The sequence below is a fragment of the Mytilus galloprovincialis genome, chromosome 11, assembly GCF_965363235.1.
Source record: "Mytilus galloprovincialis chromosome 11, xbMytGall1.hap1.1, whole genome shotgun sequence".
Taxonomy (NCBI): Eukaryota; Metazoa; Mollusca; class Bivalvia; order Mytilida; family Mytilidae; genus Mytilus; species Mytilus galloprovincialis.
The window spans coordinates 5,482,128-5,508,644 of record NC_134848.1 but is presented as its reverse complement, the minus strand read 5'-3'; the positions used below and the strand labels follow the sequence as shown (position 1 = coordinate 5,508,644).

The 26,517-nt window shown below is 33.6% G+C and overlaps 1 protein-coding gene across 1 annotated transcript in view; it reads left to right on the top strand.

Moving 5' to 3' along the window:
- Window positions 1-1,729: 1,729 nt before the first annotated feature.
- Window positions 1,730-26,517, top strand: part of LOC143052017 (uncharacterized) — a 45,923-nt gene continuing 21,135 nt past the window's right edge. Inside the window, exons 1-7 of the mRNA XM_076224992.1 lie at window positions 1,730-1,747; window positions 2,487-2,598; window positions 5,409-5,459; window positions 6,547-6,648; window positions 7,441-7,520; window positions 8,310-8,411; window positions 13,247-13,327. Coding sequence (XP_076081107.1) covers window positions 1,730-1,747; window positions 2,487-2,598; window positions 5,409-5,459; window positions 6,547-6,648; window positions 7,441-7,520; window positions 8,310-8,411; window positions 13,247-13,327 — 546 coding nt within the window. The remainder of the gene's footprint in view (window positions 1,748-2,486; window positions 2,599-5,408; window positions 5,460-6,546; window positions 6,649-7,440; window positions 7,521-8,309; window positions 8,412-13,246; window positions 13,328-26,517) is intronic.

The following is a 26,517-nucleotide window of genomic DNA, read 5'->3' as shown; positions in this document are numbered from 1 at the left end:
GTTCAGGATTTGACCACTGGGGTCGTATATGGCTTTGTCCTGCGGAGCACCTAGTTTTAATTTGAATTTATTTTCTAAAAGCAATGCGATACGAAATAACTGTTCTCAGGCCTTTCTTGTTTGAATTGTTTTACATTTGTCATTTTGGAGCCTTTTATAGATTGCTGTTTGGTAAAGCTTTTGTTTATTATTGAAAACTCTCTGGTGAAGACTGAGTCGTCCCATTAGCAATTATACCACATCTTCTTACTTTTAACATTATTTTACAATAACAAGAAAAACACATTTCTGACTGAAAAACTTATTTCGACAAACTGTTGCTACCAAAACTTTAACATTTTCATATTATGAATTAAGTGCTATGGTCCTTGTGATTGATTGAAAAATGACTGTTTATGACATTTCTGTGTAATAACTTGCGAAACATTTAACCAAAACTTTTAAAGTTTCTCATGTCAAAATGAAAGTCAAGTGTGAGAGTGCCAATTTTCAGTATGCTTTTCAGGAGTTATGGCCCTTCATTATTTCAACAATGACACTAAAATGTAAGCAAAATGTGTACATCATTTTTACAGCATCTATTTAAAAAAGAGTAACTTTGTCTGAAAGTTTATCTAATTTACTTGTATATGGTGGAATGTAATAAAAGGACAAAGTTGGATGTTCATCATTATTTGGAGAAAATACAGATTTTCTCAATTTCAATATTTAATAGTATTGGGTCAATCTAAATATGACACTAATCAATGTATTCTTCATAAAATTACAACTCCTGTATACAAACATGTTTAACCCCTCCTCATGCTTTATGTGCCTATCCCACGTCGGGAACTTGTAGTTCAGTGGATATCACTGGCTCTTGTCTGTCATATTTGTTTTCGTAAATAGGTTTGTTATAAATTAGGCGTAAGTGTTCTCAATTGAATTGTTTCATATTTTTCATGTTGGGGCCTTTTATAGCTGAATATACGGTATGGCTTTTTAACCAGATTTTTTAAGTAAAAATCAGTTATTGATTTTGAGATGTACGGCGGGCGGGAAGGCAGGTGGCTGCCAATTAGTGTCCATTCATTTACATGAAAACGCTTTAAATAAATGTTTTCAAATTTAGATGATATGTTGTTTCCTGTGACTAAATGAAGGTCAAGGTCAATTTTCATGATTTTAGCTTGTCTTGATGTTCAGTTATATCCCTTTACCCAGAATTCAATTTTTGATGGTTTAATCCATTTCTGTACAAAGGGAATTTTTAAAGTCATGTGTGTTATGAAGGTAGATGTCACAGTTGTTTATTTTTGCTGTGTGTGTTAATGTTTATTTTTTTACATGATCCTGTTTGTGGTTCAGATTTGCAAATATCATTTTCATTATTAATTAAAAATGTAGTTTCAATAAATTTTAGGGAGGAAGCTTGATTGTTCGTGGCATTCCCTTTTAATAAGAAAATAATCTATTACAAATATTCAATCAGAATCCAAATTCAGAGCTGTTTTAAGCTTAAATTTTGTGTTCATATTTGTTCAACTGTTCAGGGTTCGACCTATGCCGGAAAATCCTGTTTGCTGTCACTTGACAGCCTATTGTTCTAATTGTTGAAGGCCGTACCATTGCCTATAATTGCTTACATCCACTTCATTTAGACTTAAGTGGATAGTTGTATCATTGGTTATCATATCACCTTATTTTTATAAATATACATATATGATTTCATTTTCTTTTACAGGATATAATGGCAAGTTGGGATGAGGTAAGTTTTTCTTCTTAAAAGTCAGTGTCATGTGACCTATGTTATGTGACCTATGTTGTCTATAAAATGTACATACAGATACAGGCGTGCATTATTCTCAGAGTCAGTCAGTGTCATGTGACCTATGTCATGTGACTTATGTGTACAGATACAGGTGTGAAGTATTCTCAGGGGGACAATGACGACAGTGAACAGAATTTCAATATACAAAATTCCAGGATACAAAAAAAAATGTAAGATATTGTAGGACATTCTCAACTCTTTACGTCAAAGAGAATCTGACATGGCCATGGAAAAAAATGAAAAACAATCAAAAATTAACAGTCTACATGGTCTACATTAGTCATTTCAGGTCCTTTTATCGCTGACTATGCCATATGGGCTTTGATCATTGTTGAAGGCTGTAAGGTGACATATATTTGTTATTTTGGTCTATATTTTAGAACTGTTTCATTGTCAATCATATTACATCTTTTTATATTCAAAACATTACATAGAAAACTAAAGACCCAGCAACACAAACCTCAACAAAAACTTAGGCTGATCTCACAATTGTCTACAGACTTTAAAAAAACAAACTCTGAAATTATAGACAACAATTTCACGCCTTCTTGGTAATCACTGTATTTGGTATGAACTGTTGAAACTGTAAAAATATAGCTTGTTAAATTCAATTATTACATTTATAATACATTTGTATAATCTAGAGGAAAATGTAAAAGCTTTGTTTTGCTTACAGAAACTTCTTACAGCTGCACAGGCATGGTCACAGGAGGGGAATATAAAAGAGGTAGAAGTATGTGTAAAGAACGGAGCTGACTTGGAATGTATGGATGTTCATGATGTTGTAAGTAAAGTGAAATGTTTAACACATTCACAGATATTTATTATATAGTATACATACTGAATGGCAGCCTAGGCTTGTAAAATTGCTCTCGGGCCTGTAAACATCATATCTACAGGCCAACAGAATCGAACCAAAAATTTTCAAAAATTGATCTCCGGGCCGGTAGATTTAAGAGTTCATTGCGAAGACTATATAATAGTACACATAATGTGGATCAGTTATACACTGCCCTTGTTAGTATTCAGTGATTCAGTGTACATTATATTTATTGCAAATACTCTTGTCTTCAAAATATTAAGAAACATAGTATTATGATATATTGTGATTTACTTCATTACACTGATAAGTACCACTCCAGTTTGCATGTCAAAGGGTTGCTGTCTAATACTTCATATTTGTATACAACTGAAATATTGTGATTTACTTCATTACACTGATAGATACCACTCCAGTTTGTATGTCAAAGGGTTGCTGTCTAATACTTCGTATCTGCATACAACTGAAATATTGTGATTTACTTCATTACACTGATGAATACCACTCCAGTTTGTATGTCAAAGAGTTGCTGTCTGATACTTCGTAACTGTATACAATTGAAATATTGTGAGTAATTTTATTACACTGATGAATACCACTCCAGTTTGTATGTCAAAGGGTTGCTGTCTGATACTTCGTAACTGTATACAACTGAAATATTGTGATTAACTTTATTACACTGATGAATACCACTCCAGTTTGTATGTCAAAGGGTTGCTGTCTGATACTTCGTAACTGTATACAATTGAAATATTGATTTACTTTATTACACTGATGAATACCACTCCAGTTTGTATGTCAAAGAGTTGCTGTCTGATACTTCGTAACTGTATACAATTGAAATATTGATTTACTTTATTACACGTAACATAGTATTTTACACAAAAAACATTACTTTGGTTCAAAAAAATCTTGCATGACCCAGGGCTCACACTACTTCAGAATTATAGGGAGAAGTAGCTTCTCTTTTTGAAACTGATAGAAGTGGTGAGATTTGAAAGAGAAGTGCTCATTCGCGCGGTGCGATACAATGTTTGGATTTTACAATAGTATAAAGGGCCATATGTAAATAATGTTCTTTTTATATTGTTCAATTCATATCTGAGTAAAAAAATTACAATTAAAGTAACATTTGAAATTAAAAGTTGTTTAAGCTTGTGAGAAATTACCAACTAAATATCTAGCACTAAAAAAAAAATAATTTAAAAATGTAAAGAAATTATAATATATATATCAATTACAATTTAATTAAAAATTATCTTGTGTATGACATTCAGTGTTTCTCATAAAAAAATATAAAAGTTATTAAGCTGGGTCATAATATATTGATATTAGTATAATAGTCTCAGAGTTAAGCAACTTTAATCAATAGTTTGAAACAATCCATAAAAAATATAGGGAATTATATACACCAATCAATTAGATGTAACCAAAAGCCTCTTAATGCGTGTGGAATGCATAATTTTTCCCTTTGGGATCAATATTCTTCTGTCAGCTGTTCCATCCGTGCGTCCGTAGTAATTATTGTAAAAGTACGGATTTCGGTCATAGCTGGTCCGGTTCAGATCCGTAGTTTAGAAATCGGTCAATGGCGGACGAATGCAAGAAAATTTACGAAAATAAACGATGTTTGACAAGTTATTTGGAAAGGAACATGACGTTTTTAATGCATTAAATGGATTAAAAATTTACTGGAGGCAACTTTTATCACGTTTAAATGAAGTAACAAACTTATTTTGCCGCCGAAATTGAGTTTGATGTACGTTTTCGAGTAACAAGCACCGGAACTTGCGGAAATGCACGAAGTGATAAAAAGTTGTATTTTTATCAAATAACCTGCTACACACTGCGAAGACAATGCTTCAACCTCTTTTCAAAAGATAATGAATTGTTTATGTCTGAATTTCTTTAATTATCAATAGAAAATTGATGTTTCATCAACTTGGCAAAAATTGAAAATGTGCGATGACGGAAGAACAGGGCGACTTGTTTTTGCTTTTGGGGGTCGGGGAAAGCGAAGTGACGGTCGGGAAGGCGACTTCTTCGCCCAAGTCGCCTGGTAGCGTGAGCCCTGAATTTGACCATGACTTGAGACATGACACCTGATCATACAACTTTCATTGACCACTCCTGTTCTAAACATGCAATGTGACACCTGATTCTACAACATTTCATTAACCACTTCTGTACTGAACATAACATGTGACACCTGATCATAAAACCTGCATTTACCACTCTTGAACTGAACATGACGTGACCCCTGATTATACCACATACATTTACCACTCTTGTACTGAACATGACATGTGACACCTGATCATACAACATTCATTTACCACTCCTGTACTGAACATGACATGTGACACCTGATCATACAACATGTGACATAGCAATGACACTCTTATAGTCAACACCAACATGTGACATAGCAATGACACACTTATGCTCAACACCAACATGTGACATACCAACGACACTATTATAGTCAACACCAACATGTCTCTTAGCTATGACACTCTTATAGTCAACACTTACATGTGACATAGCAATGACACTCTTGTTTTTTTAACCTGACAGTTCTGATGGAAGTTTTGACATCTCACAATAAAACATGTTGTTTATTTGTTGTTTATGTAGAATATAAGTAAAAGTGTGACTGGTCATTTTATTCAGTTTTGACCACTGATTGATGTGATATATATTTTGTTTATATTTATTACACAACATTGTCCAGTTTATGACACAAGTTTTGATGTCTGTTATATGTTGATATTACAGGTTGGAAGGACACCATTAATGTTGGCGGCTTGGAGAGGAAACCTGGAGATGGTGAGGTGCAGATTCTTTCTGGAGGGAAGTCAGTTAAAAGCCACAGGCGAGGTAATGATAGATATAATGACCTTACTCTGACCAAACACCAATTTATACAGAATCTACACAAAATTATGTTGTTAATCAGACAAGTTTAATGGACAACAAATATTTGTTAGAATTGTATAAAGTGGGGTCTCATTTTATTCGTAACACAGAACTGAATCAGATAGTTAAGGTTTTATTTTGTTTCCTGATGAAAAATCATTTTGTAAACATTTGATTTTAATGAGAAGTTGATGAGAACAAGTTGTGTTAACAGCTTTAGTCAGATAATGTTAGTTCTACAGATTTAATGTAAAATATCTTTTAAAAATAACAAATACTTGACAGAATTATATAAAGTGGGGTCTTATTTTTCTTGTCTCTTTGTACTGAATCAGAAAATATCACTTGTTTTAATGTTTCTTGAAATTTTTTTTTTTTTTTAACTTTGATCATTCTTCTTAATCATTGTTATATTGGACAGGTTTAATGGACAACAAATATTTGTTAGAATTATATAAAGTGGGGTCTGATTTTAATTGTCTTGTCCAGCTGAGTCCATTGATATAAATATTGTTAATGTTTCTTGACAGAATTATATAAAGTGGGGTCTTATTTTTCTTGTCTCTTCGTACTGAATCAGAAAATGTTACTCGTTTTAATGTTTCTTGAAAAAAATTTTGTTTTAAACTTTTGATCATTCTACTTAATCATTGTTAATCAGACAGGTTTAATAGACAACAAATATTTGTTAGAATTATATAAAGTGGGGTCTTATTTTAATTGTATTGTCCAGCTGAGTCCATTGATATAAATATTGTTTATGTTTCTTGAAAAAAGTTTTTTTTTAACCTGACAGTTCTGATGGAAGTTCTGACATCTCACAATAAAACATGTTGTTTATTTGTTGTTTATGTAGAATATAAATACAAGTGTGACTGGTCATTTTATTCAGTTTTGACCACTGATTCATGTGATATATATTTTGTTTATATTTATTACACAATATTGTCCAGTTTATGACATAAGTTTTGATGTCTTTTATATGTTGATATTACAGAATGGAATGACACCATTAATGGTGGCGGCTTGGATGGGACACCTGGAGGTGGTGACTTTCCTAGTCACTCACGGCAGTCAGTTAGAAGCCACAGACAACTTGGTAATGATAGATATAATCACCTTACTCTGACCAAACACCACTTTATACAGAATCTACACAAAATCATGTTGTTAATCAGACAAGTTTAATGGACAACACATATTTGTTAGAATTATATAAAGTGGGGTCTAATTTTATTCGTAACACAGAACTGAATCAGATAGTAAAGGTTTTATTTTGTTTCTTGACAAAAAATTATTTTGTAAACATTTGATTTTAATGAGAAGTTGATGAGAACAAGTTGTGTTAACTTCTTTAGTTAGATATTATTAATTCTACAGATCTAATGTAAAATATCTTTAAAAAAAAATCAAATACTTGACAGAATTATATAAAGTGGGGTCTTATTTTTCTGGTCTCTTCGTACTGAATCAGAAAATATTACTCGTTTTAATGTTTCTTGAAATTTTTTTTTTTTAACTTTGATCATTCTACTGAATCATTGTTAATCAGACAGATTTAATGGACAACAAATATTTGTAAGAATTATATAAAGTGGGGTCTCATTTTAATTGTCTTGTCCAACTGAGTCCATTAATATAAATATTGTTTATGTTTCTAGAAAAAAAGTGTTTTTTTTAAACCTGACAGTTTTGATGGAAGTTCTGACATCTCACAATAAAACATGTTGTTTATTTGTTGTTTATGTAGAATATAAATACAAGTGTGACTGGTCATTATATTCAGTTTTGACCACTGATTCATGTGATATATATTTTGTTTATATTTATTACACAACATTGTTCAGTTTATGACACAAGTTTTGATGTCTGTTATATGTTGATATTACAGGTTGGACAGACACCATTAATGTGGGCGGCTATGGGAGGACACCTGAAGGTAGTGACTTACCTATTCACTCACGGAAGTCAGTTAGAAGTCACAAACGAGGTAATGATAGATATAATGACCTTACTATGACCAAACACACCACTTTATACAGAATCTACACAAAATTATGTTGTTAATCAGACAGGTTTAATGGACAACAAATATTTGTTAGAATTATATAAAGTGGGGTCTCATTTTATTCGTAACACAGAACTGAATCAGATAGTAAACGTTTCATTTTGTTTCTTAACGAGAAATTATTTTGTAAACATCTGATTTTAATGAGAAGTTGATGAGAATAAGTTCTGTTAATTTTTTAGTTAGATAATGTTTATTCTACAGATTTAATGTAAAACATCTTTTAAAAAGAAGAAATACTTGATAGAATTATATAAAGTGGGGTCTCATTTTTCTTGTCTCTTCGTTCTGAATCAGAAAATATTACTCGTTTTAATGTTTCTTGAAAAAAGTTTTTTTTTCAACTTTGATCATTCTACTGAATCAACATAAAATCATGTTGTTTATCATACATGTTAAATGGACAACAAATACTTGTGAGACTTATATAAAGTCAGGGTTGCTATTATTTGACTTGTTACACATATAATTAAGACTTTACTAATCTTTTTTACCTGTTTTGTTTCACTGAATCAGAAAATATACATTGAATTTATATATCTTAATCTACCATTTAATAGTTTATACACAAATATAATTGGATATTTTCTTACCCGATGTTATATTTCTTACATTTGGTAAATTTGTTTGACTCCTCTCATGATTTTGTTATCACACACCATTAACATGTTTATATTTTTATATTGTTATAGTATGGACGAACAGCTTTACATTTTGCTGCTGAGTTTGGACGGATTGATGTAACAAAATGGTTAACAGATAAAGGATGCAGTCCTTGGGTGAAAACAAAAGAGGTAACATTCAGTTTTATTCTTATTTGATAGATAGATATTTTATTCTCTAAAAACTAAATACAAGTCAACAGAGAAAGTACAAATACAATATAAATACAAATACCATAGTTGAGGATAAACAGCTGCAGATAAAATATAATAAAGTACAACTTTTAAGTTTATGATGAAATACCTGTATAATAAACAGGTTAAACTAAATATGAAAAAATCAGTCTGTGCTTAACTTTTACATGGAGGGACAAACCTTTTTATTAATACACCTAATGAATGAACACAGTTTTCTTAAGGAGGCTTGCGGGTATAAGATTTTCAGAAAAAAATTAAACAATAATTTTTCATTACAAATATATATTACCTTAAGTAGTTATTACTTTATCATTATGGTACAAGAATCATTCCAAAAAATCAATTCATGTTGGCCTCAGGTGACTTTTAAAATGTAGATATCATTGAAAAAGCTCCAAATTATCTCCCTTTGGTGCAAAAATGCCATTTTTTGGCATTAAAATTGAAATATCTTTTTTAACTCATATATTTTATATCGTGTTTTCGAAAAAGCTGTACATAAACTAAATAACTGTAAAATTTAAGTGATTTCTGTAATTTGGTTCTTTTTTGATTTAAATATTACAACTATTTACCCTATTAAGTCAACAGAAAAAAGGACATTAACAAAAATGTATGCTTCTTTCGAAGGCAGATTGTGAGCGTAAATGAATGGTGACCCCAAATTTAATTGATTGTTTAACAGTTTTTTGTCGAGCCTGCGACTTTAATCTCAGAAAGCTCGGCATAGGGATAGTGATCAAGCAGTGGCGGCGGCATTAGCTAACTTCTTAAAAGATTTATATTTTAGAAGGGGGAAGACCTGGATGCTTCATACTTTGTATATGGATGCCTCATGCTATGAAGTTTCCGCCAGTCACATGTCCAATGTCCTTGACCTCATTTTCATGGTTCAGTGACTACTTGGAAATTTTGTTATTTTGTAATGTTAAATTCTCTTTTATAAGTAATAGTATAACTATATTTGGTATGTGCGTACCTTGCAAGGTCCTCGTGCCCGTCAGACAGTTTTCACTTGACCTCGACCTCATTTCATGAATCCGTGATCAAGGTTAATTGTTGGTGGTCAAGTCCATATCTCAGATACTATAAGCAATAGGTCTTGTATATTCGGTGTATGGAAGGACTGTAAGGTGTACATGTCCAACTGGCAGGTGTCATCTGACCTTGACCTCATGTTCATGGTTCAGTGGTTATAGTTAAGTGTTTGTGTTTTGGTCTGTTTTTCTTATACTGTATGCAATAAGTCTACTATATTTGGTGTATGGAATGATTGTAAAGTGTACATGTCTAGCTGGCAGGTGTCAACTGACCTTGACCTCATTTTCATGGTTTAATGGTCAAATATAAAAAAAGATGTGGTATGATTACCAATGAGACAACTGTCCACAAGAGACCAAAATGACACAGACATAAACTGTATGGCCTTCAACAATGAGCAAAGCCTATACTGCATAGTCAGCTATAAAAGGCCCCGATAAGACAATGTAAAACAATTCAAACGAGAAAACTAACGGCCTTATTTATATAAAAAAATGAACGACAAGTTAAGTTTTTGAGTTTTGGTCTTTTTTTCTAATACTATATACAATAGGTCAACTATATTAGGTGTATGGAAACATTTTATGATCAATATGTCAGTTGCGTAAGTTTCATTTGACCTTGACCTCATTTTCAGGGTTCATTGCTCAGTGTTAAGTTTTTGTGTTTTGGTCTCTTTTTCTTAAACTATAAGCAATATGTCAACTATATTTGTTTTATGGAAGAACACACCCTACATCAATCCTAACTACTAACACAACTACCATCTCATCATTCTCCACCAGCACACCTAACACCCATCCTACACTACTGACACAACTACTAGTACCATCTCATCATACTCCACCAACACACCTAACACCAATCCTACACTACTGACACAACTACCATGTCATCATACTCCACCAACACACCTAACACCAATCATATACTACTGACACAACAACCATCTCATCATTCTCCACCAACACACCTAACACCAATCATACACTACTGACACAACTACCATCTCATTATACTCCACCAACACACCCTACACCAATCATATAATACTGACACAACTACCATCTCACCATACTCCACCAACGCACCCTACATCAACCATATACTACTGACACAACTACCATCTCATCATACTCCACCAACACACCTAACACCAATCCTACACTACTGACACAACTACCAACTCATCATAATATGCCAAAACATCTAACACCAATCCTAAACTACTGACACACCTACCATCTCATCATACTCCACCAACACACCTAACACCAATCCTACATTACTGACACAACTACCATCTCATCATACTCCACCAACACACCTAACACCAATCCTGTACTACTGACACAACTACCATCTCATTATACTCCACCAACACACCCTACACCAATCATATAATACTGACACAACTACCATCTCACCATACTCCACCAACGCACCCTACATCAACCATATACTACTGACACAACTACCATCTCATCATACTCCACCAACACACCTAACACCAATCCTACACTACTGACACAACTACCAACTCATCATAATATGCCAAAACATCTAACACTAATCCTACACTACTGACACAACTACCATCTCAGCATGCACCACCAACACACCTAACACCAATCCTACACTACTGACACAACTACCATCTCATCATACTCCACCAACACACCCTACATAAATCATATACTACTGACACAACTACCATCTCACCATACTCCACCAACACACCCTACATCAATCATATACTACTGACACAACTACCATCTCATCATACTCCACCAACACATCCTACAACAGTCATACACTACTGACACAACTACAATCTCATCATACTCTACCAACACACCCTACATCAATCATATACTACTGACACAACTACCATCTCATCATACTCCACCAACACACCCTACATCAATCATATACTACTGACACAACAACCATCTCATGATATTCCACCAACACACCCTACACCAATCCTACACTACTGACACAACTACCATCTCATCATATTCCACCAACACACCTAACACCAATCCTACATTACTGACACAACTACCATCTCAGCATACTCTACCAACACACCCTACATCAATCCTAACTACTAACACAACTACCATCTCATCATTCTCCACCAGCACACCTAACACCCATCCTACACTACTGACACAACTACTAGTACCATCTCATCATACTCCACCAACGCACCTAACACCAATCCTACACTACTGACACAACTACCATGTCATCATACTCCACCAACACACCTAACACCAATCATATACTACTGACACAACAACCATCTCATTATTCTCCACCAACACACCTAACACCAATCATACACTACTGACACAACTACCATCTCATTATACTCCACCAACACACCCTACACCAATCATATAATACTGACACAACTACCATCTCACCATACTCCACCAACGCACACTACATCAACCATATACTACTGACACAACTACCATCTCATCATACTCCACCAACACACCTAACACCAATCCTACACTACTGACACAACTACCAACTCATCATAATATGCCAAAACATTTAACACCAATCCTAAACTACTGACAAACCTACCATCTCATCATACTCCACCAACACACCTAACACCAATCCTACATTACTGACACAACTACCATCTCATCATACTCCACCAACACACCTAACACCAATCCTGTACTACTGACACAACTACCATCTCATCATACTCCACCAACACACCTAACACCAATCCTACATTACTGACACAACTACCATCTCATCATACTCCACCAACACACCTAACACCAAACCTACACTACTGACACAACTACCAACTCATTATAATATGCCAAAACATCTAACACTAATCCTACACTAATGACACAACTACCATCTCATCATACACTACCAACACACTAAACACCAATCATACACTACCGACACAACTACCATCTCATCATACTCTACCAACACACCCTATACCAATCATACACTACTGATACAACTACCATCTTATCATACTCTACCAACACACTAAACACCAATCATACACTACTGACACAACTACCATCTTATCATACTATACCAACACATTAAACACCAATCATACACTATTAACACAACTACCATATAATCATACTCCAGCAACACATCTTACTTTCATCTAATCACATTCCACCAACACATCTTACACCAACCACACACTATTTATAAAACTACCATTTAATCAAATTCTACCAATACACCTTACACCAATCATACACTTTTAACAAAACTACCAATTAATCATACTCCAGCAACACATCTTACTTTCATCTAATCACATTCCACCAACACATCTTACACCAACCACACACTATTTATAAAACTACCCTCTAATCAAATTCTACCAATACATCTTACACCAATCCTACACTATTAACAAAACTACCATTTAATCATACTCCAGCAACACATCTTACACTACCATCACAATTACCATCTTATCACATTTCACCAACACACCCTACACCAATCATTCAATATTTTCTTTAACAGCATAATCTCAAATATTATTCACTGGTTTTTATTTCAAGTACTGTATATATAAAAAAGACAACATTCTACATTGCATAGGTAAAATTAATGCAACAGTTACCTATTACTTAATGTTTTACAGTTTTTGAAATAAAAGATATATATGTGTATAATAAATGAAAGATTATTTGATTGTATTTCAGGGTAAGACTCCTTATGATCTGGTAACAATATCAAGGTATTGTTCTGAAGAGAGGAAGAAAGAAGTGATGGACTTCCTTAAGGTAAATATCCTTGTCTTACTTTAAAAGATATTCACAGATTATCAGAGACAAAACAGACTAGGTACAAAGAAGTTACAATAAAACGGTTTTCAATATCATTGTAGTATTTGTTGTCAGTTAACAATGTAAGTTGACAATTCCAAGCTTGTTGCCTAATATACATGTTGGCATATATGTGAAAGACAAATATTTAAAATCTGTGTTCTCATCTGTTGGATGTCTCTTATTTTTTGTGTCATCAGCTTGGTATCTCCTAGGTATATACAATACAGTCCAGGTGGACTTTGTCATTTCCACTCGCCCACAGTGGACAAACCAATGCCGTCCACTCTCTGTCCATCGTGGGCGTAGTGCCCACCCTATGCCGTGGACATTGGTGGGTGTAGTGCCCACCCTATAGCGAGGACAGCCGTGGGCGTGGTGTCCACCTTATATTGAGGACAGCCTTGGACATACAATGCCCACAGTATACGGTGGAAAGAAATGTGCTTAATTTTGGATATAACTCGTGATTTGTGGATATGTTAGATGCTTTAAAGGTGTTTATTCCAATATAATCTTTTTGTATAGTAGTTTGCAATATTTCATGCACTTTCCATCTTTGTAAGAGACGTTTAAGGGTCATAACCTTTACCAGTTCACCTATTGAATCAACTTTGCCAAAAGGTGTTAATACAATTGACAAGTTTGTGGAAAGTGGAAGGTTACCGAAGGAGATTTTGCTTAACATGTACAATCAGAATATAGTTTATTTAAATGAATATCGATGCGTATTGCGGTCGATGGATTTTTACGAGAAAGGTCACTTTAAGGTTACTTGCATACGGAAATATGTCCGCGAATTGCATCCTGGAATCAAGCAATTAAAAAAAGTAATCTTCTAAATGTGGACAAGTTAAAGAAATTTCTTCAGAAAAAAGTATATGACAATACATATGTTTGAGAATGAAAACTATACTTATACACTGTTATAGTTGTAAAAAAAAAAAACATATGCATCATTTTTTTTTAATTTGATGACTTTTTATAATATATAACAACATACTAGAGTATACTGATTAACAACATAATAAATGTTACGGTGAGGTTGAATTCCCGGTCATTTATTCATCGTCCACACAGGAACTTGTCACCTGAAAACATGTGTCTGTGAAATGTACCTTAACCTAACTTTTGGATATATGGAAATGCGATTTTTTTTCTGATACAAGTGTTTGTCACCACCCAAAAGAACTTGTAGTCATCCCATGTTTTGTCAGTACATTGATTGATTTTAAAATTGGTGAATGCTTGATTTCATCGTCTGTTTAAAGACAAAAGAGGATATGGATAGTAAACGGCACTGGAGAAAAAAATGTATTTTTATTAAAATAAAACTTTTTAATTTTGCATAATTCTTTAATCATGAGGTTTCCAGCACACGGCACTTGAGATATGTTTCATTTTTATTTAATTGCAACCTTTTAATAAGAAGCTCGAAGAGATAACATGAATGATTGATGTCAAGTTCGTTACGATTTAAAAATGTGCAATAATATTTTATGAATTGATTTAGAATCAATTCTACAAATTTTAAAATTTATTAGAATCGATCAGAGATTCGATCTATCTAGTGTATTCATATTGTTTAGCATGTCGTTCTTTCTAACGTGTTCTTTCTTTGTCTGATAAATACTTTGTAATGAATTACAACTGGTATTACAAAAATCTGTATCAGTTATTCTCATTGTCAGGTACATGTACATGTACATTTGTACTTGTAGGATGATATGTGATTTTCCGACGGGGAGGGACAAGGGTTGGGAACTACAAAAAATGTATGAAAATCTAAATACATCCTTTACGAGAAATGCTATTTTCTGTTACAGACGCTTTCTTTTAACCTTGCGTAGACTTGAGAATTTTTTTTCAAGATACAAAATAATAAGTCCTTTAAAGCATTTAAAGAATGATGCGTAAAGATTCTAAATTTTCTAAAGATAAGGCTATTCAAATACTGTAAAATTAAAGTACTGTACATGTGTGCTTTCTGACAAATTATGTATGTGCTGGTCCCATATCATTAGTTTGTAATTTGGTGGCTGTCTTTTGTTGCTATTTACAGTGACTTGACTGTTAGTGTTGCTATCCACCAATTGCAACTCATTCAAAATTTTGACCAAATTGCAATTTGTTTTATAAAATCAAATTGTTCAACTGGTCAAAATATTGAACAAATTGTTCAGTCAAAATGTGAAAGTGCAAGGTGATAAAATAAAATATACTTACAATCCTATAAGACTTTAATACACTTTAATGATGTTATTACTAAATTTGTTTATCAATCTGTATAGTTATATTATAGCCATTATCATACTAAAGGTAAAATGTTTTATTTTGAATTGCTATAAAAATGTCCAAACTAAGCTTTTATATAGTTTTTCTTTCAAAAAGGATTTTATATTTATAAGAATCATACATCTTTTAAAATAATACATCATATATTCAGTAAAATACGTGTGAAATAACAATATGCTATTGATAAGTTTCCTTGGGGAGATAACCTAAAATACTATTCTTTTGAATAAAGACTTTTTGAAACCAAAAAAGATTATCTCCCCTTCCTACAAACATATTGCAATTTCACAAATAGTTTACTGAATATGAAATGTGTTTATTCACATAATGTGTGATTCTTATGAATATAGAATACTTTTCGAAAGAAAAACTATATAAAAGCTTAGTTTGGACATTTTTATAGCAATTAAAAATAAAACAGTTCACCTTTAGTATGGTAATGGCTATAATATAACTATACAGATTGATAGACTGATTTAGTAATACCATCATTAAAGTGGAGTTAAAGTCTTATAGGATTGTAAGTATGTTTTATTTTATCACCTTGCACTTTCACGACTTGACTGTGGTTTTCTACAGCAGTTGGTTCAAATTTCTGACCAGTTGAACAATTTGGTTTAATAAAACAAATTGCAATTTGGTCAAAATTTTTAATGAATTGCAATTGGTGGATAGCAACACTTACAGTCAAGTCACTGTAACATATTTGATTTCCGTTCATGATTTTGTACGTTAATTAGACTGTTAGCTTTCTTATTTGAATTGTTTTACATTTGTCATTGTGGGGTCTTTTATCTATGATGAGTTTATTTATAGATGGCTATGTGATATTTGCATTGCTTATGGGCGGATCCAGGATTTTGGAAAAGAGGGTGGAAGTTTTTAGATTGCAATCGGACAACCCGTTGATGGGTTTCTGCCCCTGAATCATTGATTTTAAGTAAATTTTGCTCTTTTTAACCAGATTTTTGTGTCAAAAATGTCGGTTATTGATTTGGGGATGTACGGAAGGCGGCCGGGTGGGCGGGCGGTCCGGCAGTTGGGCGGGTGGGCGGGCGGTCCGACAGTCGGGCGGGTGGGCGGTCGGGCGGGCGGCAACCAAATATTGTCCGTGCATTTACTCATGAAGCGTTCAACCAAACCTTTTAAAATTTTAATATGTTGTTACTGACAACAAAATGGAGGTCAAGTTTAATAGTGACGATTTTGACTTTTACCGTTCAGGAGTTACGGTTCTTGAAAGTTTAAAAAATGTTGTGTCCGTGCATTTACTCATGAACCGTTCAACCAAACCTTTTAAAATTTCCTATTAGGAGTTTTGGTCCTTGTAATATTGATAAATGCCAGAACACAAATAAATGTTAAAGAATCCGGTTTACTGTCATTTTGACAGCTCTTGTTCGTTGTTATCTTGAATATTTATTATAGATAGAGATAAACTGTAAACAGCAATAATGTTTAGCAAAGTAAGATTTACAAATAAGTCAACGTGACCAAAAATGGTCAGTTGACCCTTTTAGGAATTATTGCCTTTTATAGTCAATTTTTAACCATTTTTCGTAAATCTTAGTTATCGTTTACAAAAACCTTCTCCTCTGAAACTACTGGGTCAAATTAATCGAAACTTGGCCACAATAATCTTTGGGGTATCTAGTTTCAAAAATGTGTCCAGTGACCTGGCCATCAAATCAAGATGGCAACCATGGCTTAAAATAGAACATAGGGGTAAAATGCAGTTTTTGGCTTATAAATCAAAAACCAAAGCATTTAGAGCAAATCTGACATGTGTAAAATTGCTTATCAGGTCAAGATCTATCTGCCCTGAAATTTTCAGATGAATCGGACAACCCGTTGATGGGTTGCTGCCCCTGAACCATTAATTTTAAGGAAATTTTGCTGTTTTTGGTTATTATCTTGAATATTATTATAGATAGAGATAAACTGTAAACAGCAATAATGTTCAGCAAAGTAAGATTTACAAATAAGTCAACATAATTGACCCCCCTAAGAAGTGATTGTCCTTTATAGTCAATTTTTTAACAATTTTCATAAATTTGTAAATTTATATTAACATTTTCCACTGAAACTACTGGGCCAAGTTCATTATAGATAGAGATAATTGTAAGTAGCAAGACTTTGAAAGTAAAGGGTCCCCGGGGGTCATCACCACCCCGTTCAATTTAAAAATGTGCTATTATCTTGTAAACGGTCCAGATCCCCAACCCTAAACCATATAATATTCTTGTAGGGGACAATAAAACAAATGAAATGAAATTAAATGGAAGTCCCTAAGGGGTCAACCCACCCCCTTCTTGTTTGAAAACTTGTAAACGGTCAACATCCCCACCCCTAAACCATATATATTCTTGTATGGGACAAAAAAAAACCAAATCACATGAATTTAAATGGAAGTTCCTGGGGGTCACCCCACACCGTTTAATTTGAGAATGTACTATTATCTTTTAAACGGTCCTGATCCCCACCCTTAAACCATATATATATTCTTGTAGGGGACAATAAAATAAATAGAATGAAATAAGAGGGAAGTCCAGAAGGAGTCACCCCACCCCCTCTTGTTTGAAAACTTGTAAACGGTCAACATCCCCACCCCTAAACCATATTTATTCTTGTATGTGACAATAAAGTAATCAATTGAAATTAAAGGGAAATTTCTGGAGGTCGTCCCACCCCATTCAATTTGAGAATGTGCTATTATCTTGTAAACGGTCCAGATCCCCACGCTTAAACCATACATATTCTTGTAGGGGACAATAAAACAAATCAAATGAAATGTAGGTAAATTCCCTGGGGGTCACCACCACCCCTCCTGTTTGAATACTTGTAAATGGTTGAGATCCCTACTCGTAAGCCATATATATTCTTGTATGGGACAAAAAAAAAACAAATCAAATTAACATGGGACCATATGAACAATGATGAATGACGAGCTATGGGAGCTTTGTTAGGGAGACTTCGTAACAGCATCCTGTTACAATTACTTCTTGTTGATATATAAATCTGTGATTTTACTATGTCCATAACTTCGATGAGCCAAAGCAAGTTATATATCGACCTGTATTGTATCAAATTGGCTCTCTTCTTCTTCTTCTTTTGGTATACAATAGTCTATTACATACTGTTAGCATACGTGGACTAGTCTATTTACAAAACTTTTACCCCAATTTACACAGAATATATGTTTCTTTCTTATGTTCAATGTATACCTGTATATATTTTAATTTGCACTATAGTTCCGTAACTTATTATCCATGGGTATAACCGAATGGTCGACAAGTGCATACATTTTTATACAACCGCAAAAATTGAAATTTGTTTGGTCGTGTATTGGACTATCACGTTGGCGTCGTCGTACTTTTAGTTTTCGCACTCTAACTTTAGTAAAAGTGAATAGAAATCTATGAAATTTTAACACAAGGTTTGTGACTACAAAAGAAAGGTTGGGATTGATTTTGGGAGTTTTGGTCCCAACATTTTAGGAATTAGGGGCCAAAAAGGGCCCAAATAAGAATTTTCTTGGTTTTCGCACTATAACTTTAGTTTAAGTAAATAGAAATCTGAAATTTTGACACAAGGTTTATGACCACAAAAAAGGTTGGGATTGATTTTGGGAGTTTTGGTTTCAACAGAGGGGCCCAAAAAAGGGCCCAATTAAGCATTATTCTTGGTTTTTCGCACAATAACTTTAGTATTAGTACATAGAAGTCAATGAAATTTAAACACAAGGTTTATGACCACAAAAGGAAGGTTGGGTTTGATTTTGGGAGTTTTCGTCCCAACAGTTTAGGAATAAGGGGCCCAAAGGGTTTAAAATTGAACTTTGTTCGATTTCATCAAAAATTGAATTATTGGGGTTCTTTGATATGCCGAATCTAACTGTGTATGCAGATTCTTAATTTTTGATCCCGTTTTCAAATTGGTCTACATTATGGTCCAAAGGGTCCAAAATTAAACTTAGTTTGATTTAAAAAAAAATGAATCCTTGGGGTTCTTTGATATGCTGAATCTAAAAATATACTTAGATTTTTGATTATTGGCCCAGTTTTCAAGTTGGTCCAAATCAGGGTCCAAAATTAAACTTTGTTTGATTTTATCAAAAATTGAACAATTGGGGTTATTTGATATGCCAAATCTAACTGTGTATGTAGATTCTTAATTTTTGGTCCCGTTTTCAAATTGGACTACATTAAAGTTCAAAGGGTCCAAAATTAAACTAAGTTTGATTTTAACAAAATTGAATTCTTGGTTTTTTTTTATATGCTGAATCTAAACATGTACTTATTTTTGTTTATGGGCCCAGTTTTCAAGTTGGTTCAAATCAGGATCCAAAATTATTATATTAAGTATTGTGCAATAGCAAGAAATTTTCAATTGCACAGTATTTAGCTATAGCAAGAAATCTTCAATTGCACAGTATTGTGCAATAGCAAATATTTTCAATTGCACAGTATTACGCAATAGCAAGAAATATCTAATTGCACAATATTGTGCAATAGCAAGAAATTTTCAATTGGAGTTATCTTTCTTTGTCCAGAATAGTAGTTGAATGAACTTAAATCATTGTTTTATACAATATACAATGTATATTAACTTTTACTACCAAATGATAAATTAAAACAATCTTTACCATTCAGTGATAACAAGCACTTTATTTTATATTTTAATATTTTATGATGTATTTAAATGAGTAGTTATTATTGCAAACTCCATTAGAAATTTGCATTGAGATCAGTTTTGGAGAAAGGGAAAGGGGGATGTGAAGAAAAAAAATGGGGGGGATTACATTTTTCTCATTTCAGATTTCATAAATAAAAAGAAAATGTCTTCAAACATTTATTTGAGAGGATTAATATTCAACAGCATAGTGAATTGCTCAAAGGCAAAACAAATATTTTTAGTTCATTAGACCACATTCATTCTGTGTCAGAAGCCTATGCTGTGTCCACTATTTAATTACAATCCAAATTTAGAGCTGAATCCAGCTTGAATGTTGTGTCCATATATATATATACTTGCCCCAACCGTTCAGGGTTCAACCTCTGCGGTCGTATAAAACTGCGCCCTGCGGAGCATCTGGTTTTATTTTAAATCAATATTTCTGGTATGTTCCAATCTGTCCTTCACTATTGACCATGTTGACAAAGACTATATATTACATTTTACCAAATTTACCCTTGAACATGTTGAAAAAAGTATATATATAGATTTTTATTTCATCAAATCTGTGGTTTTTTTTTGTATTATTTATATTTTGATAAATAATATTCTTTACATCAGAAATGTTATTTATAAACAAGCGTATGAGTTTAGTAATGACTTAGTATATTATATCCCTTTCGGACACGCAAGACAAGAGATGTATAATATGCACCTAATAGTTAAAAATGGACAGTTATAAGTTATTGCCCTTGTACACTGATCAATACCCTTAGAAGTGAAACGATGCATGAACTTGCAAGCCCGACAGGAAATTACTTGAATACCTGGATGTGTCACCTCACACCCCTCACAATACCTTTGGGAGTAAAACCTTTAGCCATGCGGGTGATCAGTTGTGAGAAGATCCGAATTTATTTGAATAAAGTCTTCGAAAAAGAATTATGAACAAATTAGAGTTTCGAAAACAATTCAATTTTCACGGAACACTTATTTATTATTTAAACTTTGACTTTTTAACTAATTCCAAAATTAACAGTTTAAAATAACAGACCATGGATGATGGTTATTTTAAAAAAATAAAAAAATTTCCGTATCAAGTTTGTTAACTAGTCGGATAAAACAACCGTATGATTGACAAGATATCGACACCCAATTACGACTACATCAGGTTACTGTAGTTTTGGTCCTTAGACATATCGTGGTTTCAAATCGAGGAAGATGACAAAATGGCCGAACGCAGAGAATTGGTTCTCTAAATTTAAAATTGATGGTGATCTCTTATCTAGCAGAATAAAACTTTAATATCTATGAATTTGAGCGTTTTTATACAGAATGGACATAATATCAATTTTTGATTTTTTGGCGAACTTTCCCTTTAATTTCCGGAATAAATTGTTTTAAATGATACATGTAGAATAATATTTATATTTTAATTTCCGTCTGGTCGTAAATAGGTAGAACATAATTCTGTAATATGGCATATGCTTATGATTGGACCGTTTTTGTAGCATTCTATTGAATACATATCAGGAAATTTCTCCTTTTTAGCTCACCTGGCCGGAAGAGCCAAGTGAGCTTTTCTCATCACTTGGCTTCTGTCGTCTCGTCCGTCGTCTGTCGTCGTCGCCGTTAACTTTTTACATTTTGAACTTCTCCTAGAGAACCACTGAATGGAATAAAACCAAACATGGCATGAATGTTCCTTTTGATGTGCTGACCAAGTGTTGTTACTTTGTAGCCGATCCATCATCCAAGACGGCCGCCAGCGGTGGACTTGTTTAACATAGGACCCAATGGGAAATGCATACAAATGACTTCTTCTAGAGAACCACTGAATGGAATGAAACCAAACATGGCATGAATGTTTCTTTTGAGGTGCTGACCAAGTGTTGTTACTTTGCAGCCGATCCATCATCCAAGATGGCCGCCAGCGGTGGACTTGTTTAACATAGGACCCTATGGGAAATGCATACAAATGACTTCTTCCAGAGAACCACTAAATGGAATGAAACCAAGACCTGTTTTTGTATTGTTATGAGTTACAATTTATGACTAAAATTAGCAAAGACCCATCAAAACAACATTTGATACAAAAATTTAACAATACTTTTAGATATTTGGATGATATATTGGCTCTAAATAATGACGACTTCAGTATGTATACTAAAGAAATTTATCCTGTAGAACTTACTTTAAATAAAGCTAATGATAACAATGACCACTGCCCTTTCCTCGATCTTGATATCTATATCATAAACGGGAAGCTTAATACAAAAATTTATGATAAAAGAGATGATTTTTCATTTCCTATTGTTAATTATCCATTTTTAGATGGTGACGTTCCCTTGTCACCATCTTATGGTGTTTATATATCTCAACTTGTACGATTCGCTCGTGTATGTAACAATGTATTAGATTTTAGCGAGAGAAATTTATGTATTACTGAAAAATTATTACACCAGGGTTTTCGATATCACAAACTGGTCAAAACATTTACTAAATTTTATCACCGGTATAAGGAAATAATTCGTAAATATAACTCAACATGCAGACATCTTATACGTTCAGGTATTTCACATCCAAAATTTTATGGAAATATTCTTTATAAAGCACAAAAATGTCAGTATTCTCCTCAGAAACTAACAAAACCTTTAAATAGACTTATTAAAAGGGGATATAGTTACGATACTGTGGTCAGGTCATTAAAGATTGCATATTTTGGCTTTAACATTGATTCACTGATAGGGTCTTTGCATCGGAACTAAACACATTTATTTCTTAAAAAACAGTTGTTGGCATGACACGGGTTATGTTCTTCTCATATATTTTATGATAGTATGATACTAAACCCCTAACGGGAGGGATTGTACCTGATATTCATATGATGAAGACATAATCTTTCAATCAGTTTAATTGAGGTCTGGAGCTGGCATGTCAGTTAACTGCTAGTAGTCTGTTGTTATTTATGTATTATTGTCATTTTATTTATTTTCTTTTGTTACATCTTTTGACATCAGACTCGGACTTCTCTTGAACTGAATTTTAATGTGCGTATTGTTATTCTTTTACTTTTCTACATTGGCTAGAGGTATAGGGGGAGGGTTGAGATCTCATAAACATGTTTAACCCCGCCGCAATTTTGCGCCTGTCCCAAGTCAGGAGCCTCTGGCCTTTGTTAGTCTTGTATGATTTTAAATTTTAGTTTCTTGTGTATAATTCGGAGTTTAGTATGACGTCCATTATCACTGTACTATTATGCATATTTTAGGGGCCAGCTGAAGGACACCTGCGGGTGCGGGAATTCTCGCTACATTGAAGACCCATTGGTTGCCTTCGGCTGTTGTTTGCTCTATGGTCGGGTGGTTGTCGCTTTGACATATTCACCATTTCCTTTCTCAATTTTATGGCATGAATGTTCCTTATGAGGTGCTGACTAAGTGTTGTTACTTTGTAGCCGATCCATCATCCAAGATGGCTGCCAGCGGGGGGCTAAGTTTAACATAGGACCCTATAGGAAATGCATACAAATGACTTCTTCTAGAGAACCACTTAATGGAATAAAACCAAACATGGCATAACTGTTCCTTATGAGGTGCAGACCAAGTGTTTTTTCTTTGTAGCTGATCCATAATCCAAGATGGCCGCCAGTGGGGACTTAGTTTAACATAGGACTCTATGGGAAATGCATACAAATGACTTCTTCTAGAGAACCACTGAATGGAATGAAACTAAACATAGCATGAATGTTCCTTATGAGATGCTGACCAAGTGTTATTACTTTGTAGCCGATCCATCATCCAAGATGGCTGCCAGCGGGGGGCTAAGTTTAACATAGGACCCTATAGGAAATGCATACAAAAGTCTTCTTCTAGAGAACCACGGAATTGAATGAAATCAAACATAGCATGAATAGTCCTTTTAATGAGGTACTGGCCAAGTGTTGCTACTTTGTAGCCAAATCTATTTTTATATGATTTCAAAAACCCAAGTACAGTCAGGTGAGCGATACAGGCTCTTGAGAGCCTCTTGTTGTCCTTCATGTCCTTGTGGTTGAAATATTGATATTTTTTGGTCTGACTTTTGACCTCAATTTCAAAAAAATGTGACCAAACTTTTCTTATTGTACACGTTATTCCTCCTTGCACTGATGTATAATTTAGGTATGTATTTTTCCTGAACATTAAAATTTTTAAAAATGAACTGTGGTTGCAGTTCTCATTACACGCATACTGTCTGTTTTATTCTTTTTATTTTGTATGTCGTCAGTCATGGAGCAGTTTCTGGTGGGAGTTGGGGAGGGGAGTTGGGGGCAGGTCTTATATTTTTTAGAAAAAAAATATTTTTTGATTCTGATTTTTGTAAAAAAAATAATTCTGGCAAGCAACTAGAGTAGAGAACGACCGTTAGATTTGTAGGGGCTGAAATAAAAAGGCAGGACAGGTCATCCAAGATTGAAAATGGCATCAATTGTAGAGCTGTATGCAGCTCTTTCTAAAAGAAGGGCTAATTATCTGCAGATATAGCATATCACTTACAGCATTGTGTTAATAATTCCTGAAATAAATAATTTGATTCCAAATTTTAAGAGACTGAATGAAAAAAAAATAGCTAGAAATGGAAGAGACAAAAATATTTGCGGACGAGAAAATTGAACATGCCCTTCCCCAGCCTATTTTCAATTTAAATGGCTGGTCCCTTAGTTCAAAATTTCAGCCCAAAACTTTTTTATAGGAAGTGACCACTCCTTTGGTGCATATGCATGCAAAGCTTAAGAAAGTAGTAACTGACAATTTGTATTAATCCAGATCATTGTTTAGAATAACCTATATAACAAAAAAAGGGAGAATTCCTTGTACTCTTTGTACTTTGGGAAAAATGAAGAAAAAAAGCGAATACCGAATACTCAACAGAAAACTTCATATAAACTATTGTTCTTTCGCAGAATAAGCGATAACTAATCAAATAAGTAAGATATAATGATACAATTGTATAATTCCAGCGTATTAAATTCCAACTTTTATTAAGGCGTACTATTCTTTTTTCGCGGACCAAATATCTGAAATAATACCATCGATCTCGCATACTAAATGGGAGTTAGGGCAAGACCCTTTGATTCTAGGATCGGAGATGGCAGTTTTCGTAAATAAATTTATTGGCCAGGAAAAAAATAGTAGTAAACATGCTGCTTATCCACCTAAAAAAAACCTGGCCTCCACCTATAAAAACCTGGCCTCCAAATTCTATTATACAGAAATGTGATACATGCGTAATACATAGTCTTGCATGTAGCAGTTGAGATTTTTTTCTAAATTAAAAATCTGATTGACCAAATCTGCCAGGCCGGTCCCTCAGAATAAATGGTTGCCTCCTTATACTCTTCTGAAAGACACATGATCGATATAACGGCGATATAAAATAAATTGATATATAGGAAAAAGACGGGAGAAAAAGAGGGGGGTCAACTGATTTTTCTTATTATTTGTTGCAAATTTCCCATACAGTCCCTTGCAAGAAATTTGCAACAAATAAAAAAAAAACTTTGCCTCAGTCCGACCGTTTAACATGAAAAGGGGGGGGGCATGCTCTTTCTCTCGGAAATAATATATTGATTCTAAATTTTGAGAAAACAATTAATCTGGCCAGGTAAGGAAGAAAAAATCTAATCTTGGATAATTATCACAAAATATAATGTTAAATTTGAAACCATGATTTAATCATGCTATCATTCCACGTGATATTAAAAGTGTACAAGGTGATCACCACAGGTATACATTTATACTTACTTTTCCGTTTTAATCCGTACATAGGCACTTCCCATATATAAGTTAAAAACACATAGTCTTATATATCCATCCTTATACTTGAAAGCTCGTATTTTATCATTGTTTTCTAATAAAGGAAACTTTTTTAGGTGTCAAGGGGTATTTTAGTCGATTATTCGATTTTAATGAGCTTTATCCAATAGCCAAATTACCGCTCCCAATACGTTCGTTCGTCATTATTCGTCGGTTCGTGATCTCACCGGTTACATCTAATACGACTTTCCGTCCTGATTTTTGCCACAACACGTTAAGCAACCAAAAAATTAAATTTGTCTATTAGAAAAATACTCAATTATCATGATTATGATGAAATATAAAAACTGAGAGTACAATAGAATATTCATTATTCAGACT